The sequence below is a fragment of the Nannospalax galili genome, unplaced genomic scaffold, assembly GCF_000622305.1.
Source record: "Nannospalax galili isolate Female #2095 unplaced genomic scaffold, S.galili_v1.0 scaffold424, whole genome shotgun sequence".
NCBI lineage: Eukaryota > Metazoa > Chordata > Mammalia > Rodentia > Spalacidae > Nannospalax > Nannospalax galili.
The window spans coordinates 1,153,607-1,167,738 of record NW_008352334.1 but is presented as its reverse complement, the minus strand read 5'-3'; the positions used below and the strand labels follow the sequence as shown (position 1 = coordinate 1,167,738).

Sequence of the window (14,132 nt, the reverse complement as noted above, 5' to 3'; positions counted from 1 at the left end):
GGCACATACAGAATGGAGAAGGCATCTGCTACCTATTCATCTGACAGAGGACAGGCATCTAGAATCCGTAAAACTCAAAAACACAAGTGGCCCAATTAAAGAGGGGCAAATGATCTGAACAGACACTTCTCAAATGAAGAAACTGAAAACAATGCAAACTGCTCCGGGTCACTGCCATGAGGGAAACACAGATCCTATGCACAATGAGATTCTATCTCACTCCAGTTAGAATGACTACTATAAAACAAAATGCTGACCAGGGTATGGGGGAAAGGAACTCTCATATGCTCTGGAAAAGAGAAGGAAGGTCCTTCAAAAAACAACCAATAGATGCCAGCAAGATGGTTCAGTGGGTAAATACTTGCTGCACAGGCCTGGTGACCTGAGTTCGAGCCCTGGAACCCATGTAAAGGTAGGAGAGAACCAACTCCAAAGTTGTCCTCTGACCTCCACTTGAGTGGCATTATGTATGTATGTATGTATGTATGTACACATGTACACACACACACACACACACACCCTTACAAACACAATAAAATACATTTTTAAAGTTTAAAAAAACAGAACAAAAACCACCCCCCAAAGCCCCAAAATCTAACATGACCAGCTAGCCTATCTCCAGGTACATATGCAAAGGACACCAGCATACTACGGAGACAGCAGCACACCCATGTTTATTGTGGCATCACAGATGAATGGGATAAAGAAAATGTGGTATATATATGTAATGGACTATTCTTCAACCATATGAAGATCCAAACCCTTCCATTCCCTTCCATTTGCAGCAAAATGGATGGAACTGAAGGACATTATGCTAAATGACATAAGGCAGACACAAAAAGACAAGTGTCGCATGTCCTCTCTCACACAGAAGTTTTCAAAAAAAATCCTGAAAATAGAAGTCATGGTTGGGAAGAGGGTATGTGGGTCAGAAAGAGGTGGTTAATCAGTGCCCCTTATACATGTATGCAGATATCACACTGATCCTATTAATGCATATAATTAACATATATTAACAATATAGATAGCTTAAATATGTTCTTAAGAAATAATCAAAAGACTATAAATGAAGGGCACAGTGATTTGTTATTTTAAGCCCATTACATTAAACTCACAGCAATCCTCCTGTCTCAGCCTCCTGACTGCTGGGATTACAGGCACTGAGCTTCCACATTTGGCTAGTAAAACCATTTTAGAAAACCACTGAACGAGTATAAAATCAAGTTCACCCTACCACCATCCACTGACACAGCTTTCACTTTATTTTATCTTTGAAAGAGATGAAACAAGGATGTTGCTAGCAACAAGACTTGCAGGAATAAAGACCATGTAAACTCCTAATGTCTAACCACGGGAGACCGGGTACGCAGCAATGTAGTCTCCCAGCAGGATTCTGTATATCAGTGGAAACAAGTAACAACCACCATAAGCAAAATGGACAAAAAAGTGAAATGAACAAAGCAAATCCTAGAAGAGTGCTCAAAACGTGACGCCATCTTAAAACCCTTAGGACACTGCACATGTATATTAAACCCAGTTTTTAAAGAGAGGAAGTCAACATTTTTATCACTGGGATGGGAGGCTGAGATGGTGGCTGCCTGAGTATTCAGTATTAACGTGCTTTATGCCTTAACTTCACAACTTAAACATGTGCAGAGACATTTACATGTATGTATTTTTCCATTCTATGCTGCATGTCACATAGTCAAAAAGGTAAAAATGGGAGGAAAGAGGACTAAAAAAGACGGGCTGCTGTTCACTGCCGTGCGAGCCGGCGCTCCAGGGCAATACTTACTGGTCTAGAGTCTTGTAGTAGATGTCCAGGTCCTTGTTCACCAGCTCCGTTGTCCTCATAACAATCATCATCTCTCTGTGCTTTTCCTCAGCATCCCGAAACTGAGGTTCTCGAAGTTCTTTCTTAAAATGAATAATTTCTTCTTCATAACCTTTCTGTCGCCCTAGAGCCACGCTGAGATTTCTTTTGATATTGTCTATGTCCTCTTCCAGCTTCTGACGCTCACTATGAAACGGAAGCAGTGATGAGGGCCACTCTAAGAGCTTTCAACACTTAATGCAGAAAAGCCTCTGGAGACGGGCTGCACTCCTTAGCGGTCATTCTGTCATATCTCTCCTTGTTATCTAAGCCGTCAGCATACAAGAAAGTTCTCTTCCTTCCAAACTTGGGCAGCCTGCACGTCTCTGAGCAGCTGACTGCTGCATGGAGAACTCCCTAACATGTGAGTGCTGTGAAAGTCTCTGACTTCCAGACACTGACTGGGCAAAGCACTGGGGTTCACAGCACCAACCACACACTCCTGCTTCTGGAAGAACAAAATAACTAACAACTACAAACAGTGAGGGATCACTGAGTAATGGGTTAAATTGGTTTTGCTTAAAAAATGTCAGTGTCAAAGACATAGTACAATTTTATCTGAAGTAAACTAAATGGTCATTTTTTCTGGTAGTAGTCGTAAAAACTGGACTCTTCCATGAAAACAAAATTTCAGCCAAAAAAGTATAAAAATCATAGTACCGATCAAAAAGTAGTGAAATTATTTAAAATTTCCAGATAATCTGGCAGATTATACAGGTTTCAATATACACCTTAAATTTTCATTTACTTAACAACCACTTGCTAAGCTCACTCTTGGGTGCTACACACTGCTCTCAAGTTTAGGGACATAATTACGCAGTTGGCCTGATTACATCTGCTGACCTCTTTGCCGTTTCCTACGTGAAGAAAGGTTTTAAAGGAACAGGTGCATTCAGCAGTCGGAATGAGCATAAAGAACAGCGAATTGAGCATGGTGGTATACACCTTTAGTCCCAGCACTCAGGAGGTAGAAGCGGGTCCATTTCTGAGTTCTAGGCCAGCCTCGTCTACACAGAGAGTTCCACCATAGCCAGGGCTACACAGTGGGACCCTGTATTTAAAAAGTTAAGATTTAATCACAAGAGGAATTAAAAAAAATCTCGTTTGGGGGCTACTAAGATGGCTCAGTGGGTAAAGGATTAGGATTTGCCTCCAAGCCTGATAACCTTAGTTTGATCCTCAAGACCCATCTGATGCAAGAGGAACTGAATCCTGCAAGTTGTCTTCTGATTTTCACATGTACACTGTGTAGCATGAGCACGCACAAGTACACATACACACACACACACACATGCACAAATAAATGCAATAAAATTTTTTTTATCTGGTTTCCATCTTTAGTAGCAAAGATTTTTTCAAGTCTAAAAGCCTTACTTTTGCAACTTGCCAGAGAGAACACTAACACTGTGCTGTTCAAATGATGAGGTATGGGAGCTGAAAGGCTTTGGGGTCACATTCCTGGCTTTCATTGTAACTTCTGCTGTGATTTTTCTGGATTCCTGGGTCCTCATGCACAAAATGACATTATAGATGGTAAATTCTTTCAGTTATAGTCTGATTTCAATGACATATGAAAGAGCTTTTAAATAACTAAGCCAAGAGTACTTACACAATTCCAATGTTAGATTTTACAAATTAAATCTTCATTTTTATCATCTTTCAGAAAATCCTAAGCATTCAATTCAGATTTTTATATAAGTTCAGGAAGACAAAAAAAAACAAAAAACAAAAAACAAAAAAACCCCAAACTATGATGGAGGTTGGAGATGACTGAGCAGTTAAGAGCACTTGCTGCTCTTCCAGAGGACTAGAGTTTAATTTCCAACACCTACATAGGACAGTTCACAACTGCCTGTAACTTCAGCTCCAGGGAATCTGATGCCTTCTTCTGGCCTCCAAAGGCAGCACTCACATGGCATACATTCACAGACACCAAAACACAGAAACATGATTACAATAAAAATAAATCTTAAAATCTATGAGAAGGGCTGAATACACAGGACCTGGATTTAACCAGCTGATATAATCCAAAATTTAAGTATCTTGAGGCTGGCAAGATGGCTCACTGTTAAAAGCACTTGCTCTATAAGTCTGATAACCTGAGTTTAATCTCCAGAACCCATGTAAAGGTGGAAGGAGAAAACCACCTCCATAAAGCTGTCCTCTGATGTCTACACATGAGAAAAGGCATGTGTATGCCAACGTAAACCTCTCTATCTCTCCCCTTTCCTCTCTTTTTCTTCTCTCTCACATGCTAATTAATTAGCTTAAAAAAATTAAGGACCTGAGCTGGGTGTGGTGGTGCAAGCTTTTGATTCCAGCACTCTAGAGGCAGAGGCAAGCAGGTATGTGAGATTGAGGCCAGCCTGATCTACATACTGAGACAGGGAGGCCTTGCTGCAAAAAAAATTGCAGCTTTGGCTAGTACATTCACAGCAGCCTGGTGCTTGAGCACCAACCAGGCTCTTACAGAATTTCCAACACAACAGCAGAACAGACAAGGCAGCTAATATGCTTTATAATTTAACCTCTCTGGGAATAAAGATCTAAGGTAAGCACCCATGACCTGGTGAAGGAGCCCGGCAACATGTGTTCTTTACAGACACCACCAGCAGCAGGTTAGCAGAAGTCTGGGGGCTTGGAGTGCCTAGTTCTTGGGACTACTGTTCATCACAGTGGTTCTAAACTCTGTATCTCAGGATCCACTATGTAGCTCAGTGCTGGCCTCAGCCTCCTGAGTGCTGGGTTTACGAGTGTGCAGCACCACACCCTGCTGCAGTAATTCAACTTTTACAGCCAGAAAATACATCTGCATGAAAATCCTGTCCATCATCTTCCTGCATCTCAAGAGACATCAAACCAAGGCTCAACTCTTTTTTTTTTTTTTGAAACAGTGACTTCCTGTAGCCAAAGCTGGCTTGGAACTTACTATATAGACTAGGCTGGCCTCAAGCTCAGAGATTCACCTGCCTCTGCCTTCCAAGTACTGGGATTAAAGACATGCATCACCATGCCCAGCCCGAGGTTCAAAGTCTTGTAAAACAGGTATTTAATTTCTTTACATAACGATAAAACCTTTATTCAAACTAAAAATTATTTTATGCTGAGTATGGTGATGCCTGTAACCTTAGCCCTCAAGGAGTAAAGACAGGAGGACTATGAGTTTGAGGCCAGTCTGGGCTGTATAAGAAGACTTCAAAAATAAACAAATTGGGGCTGGAGAGATGGCTCAGCAGTTAAGAGCACTAGCTCTTGGGTTCAATTCCCAGTACCCACATTGTGGCTAATAACTGTCCGTAACTCCAGTTCCACAGGATCTAATACCCTCTTCTGACCTCCATGGGTACTGTATGACATGGGTGCACTTACATAAATGCAGGCAATACACTCATACACATAAAATAATAAAATATTAAAACCCCCCAAAACACACATACTATTTAGTAGACACACTTTTTCATTTGTAAAACCTGCATCTGTCCCATTTCCTTCAAATGTTGTTTTCTTTCTTCTTCAACTTCCTTCAGTTCCTCTTTTCTTTTTCTTAAAGTAAGGTTGTCCTGCAGCCATCTCTCCTGTACCTAAAAGTAAACTTTACATCAATTAACAAAAACAACCCAGTCACTAACATGACTCCGTAGGAGTGCTGCAGGCACGGCACTTCTGCCCTACTCAGAATCCTGCTGAGGCGAAGAGAGGGAGACTAAGCTGGCTGACGGCGTCTCCAGGGAGGATGGCTTCCGCAGGGCGGCTGGAGCTGCCCTTTCATGGCCACAGAAGAAAAAGTGGACCCTTTTGCATGGGAGGGGAGAATCCGCCTAACAAATGATTTGAGTAAGTATTTTGTATATTCATTTACTTATAAAATATTACAGTATTTGGTAAAAAATGCTATCAAATACAATCATTTTACATACACACAAAACAAATTTAAAATGGCAAAGAGAAAAGAAATTAAGACATTCTGATACTTAATGCGTACTCCCTGGTGGGTCATCTTGCCCAAGAACCCACAGCCTACTGATCTGAAGACTATTCAGAGTCCATTATGAGCCAGGCGTGGTGGCACAAGCCTTTAATCCCAGCACTAGGGGGGCAGAGGCAGGCAGATCTCTGTGAGTTCCAGGCCAGCCTGTTCTACATAGCAAGTTCCAGGCCAGTTGGGGCTACAGGGAGATCCTGTCTCAAAAAAAAAAAAAAAAAAAAAAATCCCATTAATATGTATGATTTTTATGGTATCAATTAAAAACATTCTTTTATAAAAGCTATAAATAAATCACAGATCAATACAACTGTTGGTCTTCCAAACTTTATTTTCCTAGTTATATTTGTCTGCTAAGATGTGCCAAGACTATCAGATACTTTGAAGTACATGTAAGGTGTCTCTGTTTTCAGGCTGACAAACACGAGTGTTCCTACCTGAGAATCCAAAATTCATAGCAGAGTTTGCAGCACTTAAGACTTTTCGGTTAAGGATGTTTAACTGGTAAAGTCTCATAAATATTACAAAATCCAAAGAACTAAGATTTGATATAAAGAAACAATTTAGAAATTGACACTTTGGAGTTTAGGGGCAAAAACCTGGCAGAAACTCAGTGGTGTGGGAGCAGGGAGGAGCAGCTCTTTGACCATTATCTTGCATCCAACAGTGATGGTCAGGGAGGAAAGCGATGGAGAGACAAGGCTTTCTCTCACATCTGAAAGGTTCACGTTCTAACCTTGTCCTCCAGAAACTAGTTGCTAGTTTTTTTTTTTTTTTAAAAAAGTCACCAAGAAAGTAAGGCTACTATCCTGCAGATTTGTGAAAGGAATTATTATCAACAGTTAAAGGAGCCAAAGCGGCATGGCTGCAGATGTCCACGAGGCTGAGGCAACTTAGTGAACCACCATAGATAGCTGTGCTCGCCAAGCTGCTCTGTGGTGAACCTAGCTTACACGTTGTCCTTATTAGGACATGGCAGGTAGGTATACTTGTCTTCATCTGAACTTGCTTTCATGACTCCATGAAGAGCTTTATATAAAGTACTGTCCCAATTTAGGTAAGACTGATTCTGTAATGTAATATTCCTAGCCTGTTTATAGACAGGCTCATCAGAAAAACAGACATTTCTTTCTTTTAGATTGGTTTCTATTCTTACTTTACTTTGAAATCACAAGAGGTAAAAAGCAAAGATTCTGGGAGCTGGAGAGATGGCTCAGCGGTTAAGAACATTGTTCTTGAGAAGAGATGGTCAGTGGGATTCTGCTGCCTGATTTCTCTGTGTGAGTGACAGGAAACATTCCACCCTCCTCTGCCTGCATGGGCTGCATTCAGGTGCCTTATTTCTTCCAGTCAGAGATTTCTTTGACTGTTCCCTATCTGTACGTAGATTTCCTTCATTTAAAATTATTCTCTGCATCTTTTCCCTCAGTTTAGTTCGTGATTCCCAATTGTTTTGAAACCCCATAAAAGCAAAATACTTTAAAATTTAAAAAAAAAAAAAAAAAGCAAAGATTCTGAAATCAGGTATACCCAGGTTCAAATCCCAATGCTGTAGTTTTTAAACGGGTAATTTCAGGCAAATCAGTTTAAGTTCTCTAAGTTTCAGTTTGCTTTTAATATGGTGATAATAGCACCTGTTGTAAAGAGGTACCATGAAGGTTAAGTAAGTCAGTACAGTACTCAGCTCAGTAATTGGTCATGAAAAGTTTCAGAGTACAATTTGCCCTTTGTACTTGAGGCACTGAGAATTCTAATTATGGCTTACAAAAAATTAAGGTATCAGAGAAAGAAAGAAAAACAGAGCAGTTGAAGTACATCAGTATTGTTTTTTTTTGGGTGGTTTCTGTGTACATGTATGTACGTGTTTGATAGCCAGACAATAACCTTAGGTGTTTCTCCTCACTGTCGACCTTGACTTTGTTTTGTTTTTTGAGACAGGGTCTCTCACTGGCACCTGAAGTTTGCCAAGTAGGCATTGCTGGCTAGCCGGGGATCACCAGGCACTGCCTGTCTCTGCCTCCACAGTACTGGGATTGTAAGTGTGTGCCAACATGCTCACTTTCACCAGCGTGATTTTGTACACCAGAATCTGTCAATGAACAGTCAACCTGTTAGTACATTTGTGGCCTTGGGTGAGTCAGGTTACTTCTACCTCCCTGTGTATGTAGCTCTTCATCTGAAAAAGGGGGCAGGTTAGATTCCATGTATTTTATTCTTTGGACTAAAATTAATAGGACTTAAATCAGCATGCAAACAAATGACAGGTTCTCCGATCACCCAGCTAGGGTGATATATTAATGCACAGTATTGGAGATTTCCAGAGAGAACCAACAGGATACAGATAAAGGAGAGGGAATTTATTAGGGTAACAAAGGAGTGCCAGGACAGGTTATCTGCAAGCTAACTGACCCCAGAATATCAGAAACATGGCTCAGTCCAAAAGCCTCAAAACTCAGGAGGCCAGTGGTGTAGTCAGAGGTCTATGAATCTGGAGTTTTGTTTCAAGTAGCCCAGGCTCACACTGAACTTGCTATGTAGCTGAGGATGACCTTGAACTTCTGATCCTCATGCCTCCACCTGCCTGGAGCTGGGATTACAATGTGTTTATACAGCCCTGGTTTATACAGGGCTGATGATCAAATCCAGGGCCTCATGGAATGCATGCTAGGTAAGCATTCTACTAATTGAGCTCTATCTCCAGCCCAAGAGCCTAAAAGTTCTGATGTCCAAGACCAAGAGATAGTGGAGAGGCAACTCAACAGTTAAGAACACTACTGCTCACACAGAGGATGGAGCCAGGCTTCCGGCACTCATGTGGGGTGGCCCACCACTACCTGTAACTCCAGCTCCAAGGGACCCCTTTACTCTCTTCGGGGCTGGGGAGACAGCTCAGCAGTTAAGAGCACTGGCTGTTATTGCAGAAGACCTGGGTTTGAATCTCAGCACCCACATGGCAGCTAACAACCGTTTGTAACTCCAGCTCCAAGGGATCCAACACCTTCTGTCCTCTGAGGGCGCTGCATGACATGGTTGCACTTAAACACATGCAGGCAAAACACTCATACACACAAAATAAAAACAAATAAATCGAAAAAAAATTTTTTAAAAAAGTATGTTTCAGCTCTGGACCAGGAAAAATCCTTCTCTCTCCTTCTTGATCCCAGCCAAGGTCCCGGCCAGTCCCTGCTCATGCTGCAGGCAGCCCTTCTAGAACCATGCATATAACTCGCCCTTTATTGATATTTCATATTTGAAAATGACTAAGGAAAAAAATCTGGGTGTGGTTGTGTATGCCTGTAATCGCAGAACTTGGGAGATACAGGCAGAAGGATCAGAAGTTCAAGGTTCTTCTCAGCTACATGGCTAGTCACAGACTAGCCTGGACTACATGAGATTGTCTCAAAGAAACAAGCATCAGCAGCACCTTCCTGGTGACAGTGGACACTGCAGAAAGCTCATTGGCTAAACCTCAAAGGGACCCAGTGTGTCAGACAAACACTTTACCATTAAGCTGTATCCCCAAGACTCCCAAGAGATTTTACCATCATTAACAAGCAACTAATTAAAGCAAACAGCAAATTTTGCTTAAGACAGCAGAAATAGAGAAATGTTTTTTCAAAGATCCTAACTAAGACATGAAGATAGCCTCTCAATCTAATTTTAATTACATCATAGAAATTTTCTTTAAAAAATATTTTATTTGGGGCTGGAGAGATGGCTCAGTGGTTAAGAACACTGGTTGTTCTTAACCAGCAGAAGACCCGGGTTTGAATCCCAGCACCCATATGGCAGCTAACAACTGTCTGTAACTCCAGTCCCAGGGGATCTGATGGCCTCTTCTAACCACCACGGGCACTGCATGACACGGGTGCACTTACCTACATGCAGGCAATACACGCATACACATAAAATAAAAATAATAAATAAAAATTTTAATTTTAATTTTTGTTTTGTGTTATGAGTGTGTTGCCTGCATGTGTGTAAACACATCCATGTGGTGCAATGCCCATGGAGGTCAGAAGAGGTGGTTGGATTTTTCTGAAATGAGTTATGTGGATGCTGGGAATCAAACCCATGTTCTCTTTAAGAGCAGCCAGTGCTCTTAACCACTTGAGACATCACTGCAGCTAAAGAAATCAATTTTCTTTTTCTTTCTCATTTCATTCTCTCTCTCTCTCCCTCTCTCTCTCCCCCTCCCTCCCTCCTTCCCTCCCTCCCTCTCTCTCTCTCTTCTTTCTTTTTGGGTCATTTTGAGACAGGGTTTTCCTGTAGCCCCAGCTGGCCTGGAACTCACTATGTAGACCAGGTTGGCCTTGAACTCACAAGAGATCCACCTGCCTCTGCCTCCCGAGTGCTGGGATTAAAAGCATGTACCATCACGCAAGGCTAGAAATCAATTTTCTTAATGGACAAAATAGATGATATAGGAACCAACTACAAAATGACTTAACATTACAAATACTTTCCTTATAGGTAATTTTAAAAAAGTTCTTTTGACTTATGTATTTTTATTTTATGAGTGTTTTGCCCGCACATATGTGCACTATACGCATGCAATACCTGTAGAGGACAGAAGAGGGTGCTGGACCCCCCCACCAAATGGAATTACTGTCTGTTGTTAGTTGCCATGTGGGTGTTGGGACCCAAACCTGGATCCACTACAAGAGCAGCCTAGACTCTTAACCACTGAGCCATCTTCAGCTCCCTATAAATAGCTTTTAAGGATATAATGGACCTTAATCATATGTCTAGGCCACATAGTGAGACTTACCTAAAATTTTTTTTTAAAAAGCAAATAATGATATATTTGTGAGTTGATATGTAAGATCAAAATAAGTAACTGAAAAGATAAAAAATAATATGAATGTTAAGATACATATGCAAATTAAAATATAAACATATAAATCTAAACTTATCTATCCATCTAGCTGTTGATACAGAAATAAAATATACATGTGTATACATATACACACACAAATTTTTTTGAGACAGGACCTCACTATGGCTAGTCTAGAACTTGCTATGTAGACTGGAATGGCCTCAAATTCAGAGATCTCCCTGCCTCTGCCTCTCAAGTGCTGGGATTAAAGGTGTGAACCAGCACTTCCAGCTTTTATATTTAAACTTTTACCACATATGACCTTTGTTGAAAATATAAATGGAAAAATAAAGAAGAAAAATGAATTCTTTTGGAATCATTTCTCTGTTCACAGTTCCATGCAGTTTATCTTCTCTTATAAGACGTAATAGGGAAGGAGTGTTGTGATGGCAGGAGCCCTACCTTCTGGGTGTCAATGTCTTGTCTCATGACTCCCATTTCTTTACTTATCCTTTCTTTGTTCTTGTCACATTCATTAAGCTGAGCTATGACTCCATTAAGTTCAGTTTCCTTTTGCTACAAAAAAAGAGAAAATTCTTTAAGCATATGAAATCAAAACAAACACATAAACAATTTTGCTTTAAGTTACCTTCTTATAGTCGTCTTTTCCATCTTGAATATAGCTCTCAATGTCTCTCATGTAACCATGAATGTTTTTAATCTTCTCTTTGATATCATTGATCTGAGGAAAAATATTCATTAAGTTTACACTAAAAAACAAAACAAAACAAAAATCAAAAATTGACACTGCCAGGCTGGGCATGGTGGCACATGCCTGCAATCCTAGTACTCCAGAGGCAGGAACAGAAGATCACCATAAGTGTGGTGGCACAAATTAGATTTGGTGGATTATAAAGAAAAGGAGCTCATGAAATTGGAGGGCAGCGGGAGGAGTGGATCTAGGAGGAGTGAATCTAGTAGATCTAGGAGGAGTAGATCTAGGAGGAGTAGATCTAGGAGGAGTAGATCTAGGAGGAGTGGATCTAGGAGGAGTAGATCTAGGAGGAGTAGATTTAGGAGGAGCAGATCCAGGAGGAGTAAATCCAGGAGGAGTAGATCTAGGAGGAATAGATCCAGGAGGAGTAGATCTAGAATAGTGGATCTAGGAGTAGAGGATCTAGGAGGAGCAGATCTAGGAAGAGCAGATCCAGGAGGAGTAGATCTAGGAGGAGTAGCTCCAGGAGGAGTGGATCTAGGAGGAGCAGATCGGGGAGGAATAAATCCAGGAGGAGTAATCTAGGAGGAATAGATCCAGGAGGAGTAGATCTAGGAGGAGTGGATCTAGGAGGAGCAGATCTAGGAAGAGCAGATCTGGGAGGAGTAGATCCAGGAGGAGTAGATCTAGGAGGAGTGGATCTAAGAGGAGTTGGGGAGGAGTAGAGGTGAATAGGATCATCTGCATACTCCCGTGCATACACACACACACACACACAGTCTCATGAGGGCTACAGATATGACTTAGGATCATCTGCATACTCCCGTGCATGCACTCCTACGCTCTGTACACATACATATACACACAACACACTTGAGCATGCTCATACACACAAATACATATACACATACTTGTTCTTCACACACACACACACACACACACACACACACACACACACACACACACACAGAGTCTCATGAGGGCTACAGATATGACTTAGTGGTTAAGAGCGCTTGCCCAGCATGTGCAGGGCACCCAGCACTGGAAAAATAATAATTATACCACAAACTTGAACATATTATTTCATCAAGTTATTTAACTTCACGTGAAACAATAGCGCTGCCGATGTTTAATACAGACACTGGGTAAGAAAAAGGCACCAATGAGAGCTCACTTTGTCCTGGGCTTGTCTGTCACTTGCATGCTTCCTGTTGACTAGTTCTTCTTTTTCCTGCTGGAACTTTTCCAATGTTGTTTCCAAGGGGTGTATCTGCTCCTTTGCGTCCTAAAACACACCACACAGAGGCAAACCAGTCAGACAACACCCTTGTCCTGTTTTGGGACAGCCTCCATACTTAATAAAAACACGTCCACCCATGAGGCTTTAATCACAACTTATTTGATCCTCTTCACAACCCTCTGAAGATGGTACACCATCTCTGAAGGTTATTTCCACCCCTGTATTTTAGAGGAGCAAACAGGCACAAAGAATGACCTGTCCAAGATCCATACGTAAATGCAGCAGCTGAGATTCTAGCTCAGTCCATCCCCAGCATCCAGTTGCTTTACAATGATCTGGTTCTTAGTCTAGGCCATGTGCTCACAAGTGCTCACATGGCTTCTTGCACGAAGTCTTCTGAGTTCTACAAGAACCTATGTCAGCTGTGTGGCCACACACTAGCAAGGTCTACTCAGCCCAGTATTCTCAGAGCTGACAGAGACTTCACAGACGGAAATACAATGGCAGCAAATATTTCTGGCCTCACGCTTAGTTGGCTAAGCAATCTTTTCATGGTAACAACAGCTACTGATCAATGTTCCCATACCTACTGGGGAAGGAAGGGAGCTTTCAAAAAGTAAACTTTCACTAATCACAAGTCCCTTATAACACTGCTGTAAACACACATACATGATAATCATGGTTTAAAACAATGAACCAGCTGGGCATGGTGGTGCCCACCTTTGATCTCAGCCCTCTGGAGGCAGAAGACAGGCAACCTCTGTGAGTTCAAGGCCAGCCTGGTCTACATAGTGAGTTTCAGGCCAGTTGGGGCTACAGGGAGACCCCTCTCAAAAAGACCAAAAAACCAACAAAACAAAACAAAACAAAACAAAACAAAAGACAATGAACCTTGAGATCCTGAAATACCTGTTAAATTTACAATGGTTAAAGGCAGACACAGTTATCTGGTATGACTGGTGGTGTGCTTTCTCATCCTGGGAAGGGGTTTGGTGTGGTGGAAAACCAAGTGGCTTCAGTGTCAAGAGAACTATTTGAAAAATCAACCTTGTTTCCCTAGGGCAACACAGGGGACATATGGAAATCTGTTTAGGGAGATTTAGTTATCTATCTCAACAGGCTCACAAGACTCGAAGTGTTTTAAGGTCAAAATAATTTCTAACTAGGGTTTGGAAAGATGGCTCAGCAGTTAAGAGCACTGGGTTCTTGCAGAGGACCTGGGTTTGATTCTCAGCACCCACATGGTGGTTAACATCCCCTATCTATACTCCAGTTACAGGGACTCCAACACCTTCTTCTGATTCTGTGGGCATTGTATGTCTTGGGTGCACTTACACACATGCAGGCAATACACTCATACACATAAATTAAAAAATAAGATATTTTAAAAAATTTCTACTAATAAAAATAACACTAATGAAAGGTTATAGTCTATTTTGTTAAGGTCTAAGCCAAAATTATTTAATAAAAAAATTACTTAAGAAATAAGGGAACATTTATAGT

The 14,132-nt window shown here is 41.3% G+C and overlaps 1 protein-coding gene across 1 annotated transcript in view; it reads right to left on the bottom strand.

Annotated features, from left to right (window-relative positions):
- Rad50 (RAD50 double strand break repair protein) overlaps positions 1-14,132 on the bottom strand; it is a 67,711-nt gene that overhangs the window by 20,552 nt on the left and 33,027 nt on the right. The window contains exons 17-21 of the mRNA XM_008849317.2: positions 12,564-12,674; positions 11,324-11,416; positions 11,137-11,250; positions 5,327-5,454; positions 1,796-2,020 (exon numbers count right to left, since the gene is read on the bottom strand). Coding sequence (XP_008847539.1) covers positions 1,796-2,020; positions 5,327-5,454; positions 11,137-11,250; positions 11,324-11,416; positions 12,564-12,674 — 671 coding nt within the window. The remainder of the gene's footprint in view (positions 1-1,795; positions 2,021-5,326; positions 5,455-11,136; positions 11,251-11,323; positions 11,417-12,563; positions 12,675-14,132) is intronic.